Source organism: Crocuta crocuta, unplaced genomic scaffold, assembly GCF_008692635.1.
Source record: "Crocuta crocuta isolate KB4526 unplaced genomic scaffold, BGI_CrCroc_1.0 scaffold179, whole genome shotgun sequence".
Lineage (NCBI taxonomy): Eukaryota > Metazoa > Chordata > Mammalia > Carnivora > Hyaenidae > Crocuta > Crocuta crocuta.
In genome coordinates this window covers 12,441,419-12,444,389 of record NW_027551568.1, presented here as the reverse complement: position 1 = coordinate 12,444,389, position 2,971 = coordinate 12,441,419, and the positions used below count along the sequence as shown (strand labels likewise).

Sequence of the window (2,971 nt, the reverse complement as noted above, 5' to 3'; positions counted from 1 at the left end):
CCCCTCCGCCCTTTCCCCATCTGACAGGCAGCTGCAGAGCATTCCCTCCTAAAATCTGGCACTAACCAGTGATTCTTCAGAAAAAGATTGTGCTTAAGATTTTTGGAGGGTGTGTGTGTATGTGTGTGTGTGTGTGTGTGTGTTTCTGGGTGGCTCAGTCAGTTAAGTGTCCGACATTGGCTCAGGTCATGATCTCACGGTTCATGGGTCTGAGCCCTGCATCCAGCTCTGCACTGACAGCTCAGAGCCTGGAGCCTGCTCCTGATTCTGTCTCCCTCTCTCTCGGCCCCTCCCTTGCTTCTGCTCCTTTTCTTTCTCTCTCAAAAATTAATTAATAAAAATTTATTAATAAAAATTTATTTATTAATAAAAAATAAATAAATTAATTTAAAAAATGTATTTGGGGGCACATGGGGCAAGACTTAGAGCACAAAGCCAGGTGTGATTTCCCCTTTTGAATATGACACTCTGCATAATTCAGTTATAGAAACCCCCTGGCCCCTCATGATTAACAGCGATTTTAACTGCCTTAACTTGGGCCAATGTTAAAGTGTTTTCTGGATGAGCAAGAGAAAGGCTCAACCCAAGACGAACAGAGTTCACACGGATAGTTTGCATTCTGCTGAACTGCTCTATTTTTTAATAATCGTGTTCATAACAAGGCAACAATACTGCCCACAATCTTAACACAACTCTCAAGAACAATCCATACGCAGGCTATGGGTGTTTCTCCAACTGTGTATGCTTCTGTATCATCTATACGGGCCCACGTAGCAAACACGTATCTCGTGGGAATGTTTGCATAAGGCACGGCTACAAGTCACACCCACCCCTTTTGGGGTTAATTATCGTTAAAAAATGTACTCCCCTTAACCTACTCATGATACGATGGTTTCTGTTTTTAAAATCAAAGAGCATAAAGAGAGAGAGACAAAAAGAAGTGGAATGTATTTTATACTGAATGTAAACCCTTTTGTTAAAAAATGTCACATTGTGTTCTGAAGTACATTTATTAAATCTCTCCCAAATACCTCCTCAGGAATTAATTTTCATTCAGTTTGCACCAACTCATTTATTGAATTGGAATTTGGGCCCCATTTGAGGCAATTAATTTGAAGAGTGACCCCACGCTCGCCCACCCGCCTTCTAGAACACCCACACACATATGCTAAGTAACAAGCGAGTGGTGACTGGGGTTTTCTTTCCTTTTTCCTTTTCCTCTTTTGAGATGTTTTCTGTTCTTGCCTGTTAAAAACCATGATCTGTCTCTTTGCAGGATAGCGACAACCTCTGGTGGGACGCATTTGCCACTGAGTTTTTTGAAGATGACGCCACATTAACCCTTTCATTTTGTTTGGAAGATGGACCAAAGCGATACAGTAAGAAAGCAGTTTATTTTTCTAATAGTCCTTCTTTTCGCGCCTGTAAGAAAACCACAGGGGTTTTCAGGGCTGACAGTCTGACAGTAACCTCTCCATTCCCGACGAGGCTCTCGCTTCCGATCAAGGCATTGTCGCAGGGTTGGCAGGCAGAGGCGGCGGTGAGAGCTTTCCTTCGAGGCTTACGATGTTTGGGCACCTGCCTGTTTAGTGAGTGAGACAAATATGAACCAAATCACCCAATGATAAGTGGGAGCTGGATTGCGAAGTTTCCATCCATTTCTTTCCTGTGACCCTCCTTTATCCTTGACAGCTGGCACTTAAGGCCCAATGTTCTGCTTCTGAAGGTTCCTTTAAAAAAAGAAATCCTCACAGTCACTATATCAGCCATATCCTTCTAATTTCTTCTTATCAATTATCTCAGGTATTTATTTGACAAGTGCTATCTTTTCTGAGGGGCAGGGGAGGCCACAGCGGCTTTGAGCATACAGTTTGGGATTAGTGTTGACAGAATTATAGTTCCTTGTCTTTCCAGAGAGTGATAACTCTGTAAAGATCCTCAAATTACTGCCTGTGGCGCCTTGGGTAACAGCTGATCTGTCCTGATTAGGTTCAGCTAACTTGTCAGAGATCAGATTTGCTAGTTGTGCTGTAAGACCAAGAGGCAAAGATACATCAGCACAAAAGCAATTAATGTCCGGTCAGATCAGAAAGAGATGCGCTTTCAGAAATCAGCGTTGCACGTATGAAAGGATCTGTCGGACAGTAAAATGTCCCAAATGTCACAAACACAGAGATGATGATGTAACCAACCACCGTATGTCTGAAAAAGTCAATCCAGAGCGCTGGGCAATTGTTAGATAATAAGGTTCGTGATAAACCTGATGAAAAGATCTGATTGTTGCTATATGTATTTCAAAGCCTCTAGAGTTTTGTTTTGTTTTTTTTAAACTTTAGAGGACTTTGGACAACTTACTGGTATTTGGACCTGTTACATGCTGGGCTGATTAATTATGCTAATATTGGCATGGTGATTTTGCCCAAGCGGCAAGCTGGAGAGAACAGGACAACTTGAACTCGCTGCCCAGTTGGAATTCTTTGCCAGGAGCATCTCTTTAGATTTCTTTGTTGTGGGCTTTTAAGGGCGTGGGACGTCTCTAATAAGTATTTTGGGAGAGAGGGGCTGTGGGTATGCCAGACAGTGGGCTGTTTCAGAGTGTCATTGTGTTCAACTTAATGACTCCTGTCATAAGCACTGGTAAGCCCAACTTGTGGGGTCCTGAAGAGTTAACTTGCTTTCCTCTGTGTGGGTGCCCCCACGCAGCCTCATGCCCTGGAGAGAAAAAGAGTCGGGTGCAGAGAAGCTGCTGTTTCAGAAGTCCCGGGAGATAAATGAACTCAGCAATCCAACAATTACTCTCTTCCCAAAAGCCTGCCTGATCAATGGTGAATAATTTCGAGCCATGCAGTCATCCATCCTCTGAGCCTTCTTATTTTCTTTTGAGGCATAAGCTCAGATAACTTCAAGTTATCATTGTTTTATGTTCCTCTGCTTTTTTTTTTTTTTTTTTTTTTGTGAATCCATCTGACTC

General features: G+C 42.7%; 1 protein-coding gene across 10 annotated transcripts in view; it reads left to right on the top strand.

The window, feature by feature from the left end:
* The window catches only part of LDB2 (LIM domain binding 2), a 383,544-nt gene that overhangs the window by 139,737 nt on the left and 240,836 nt on the right, over positions 1-2,971 (top strand). For all 10 annotated transcript variants that reach the window (XM_077750569.1, XM_077750567.1, XM_077750566.1 and 7 more), the window contains exon 2: positions 1,277-1,379. In XM_077750569.1, the coding sequence (XP_077606695.1) occupies positions 1,277-1,379 (103 nt within the window). The remainder of the gene's footprint in view (positions 1-1,276; positions 1,380-2,971) is intronic.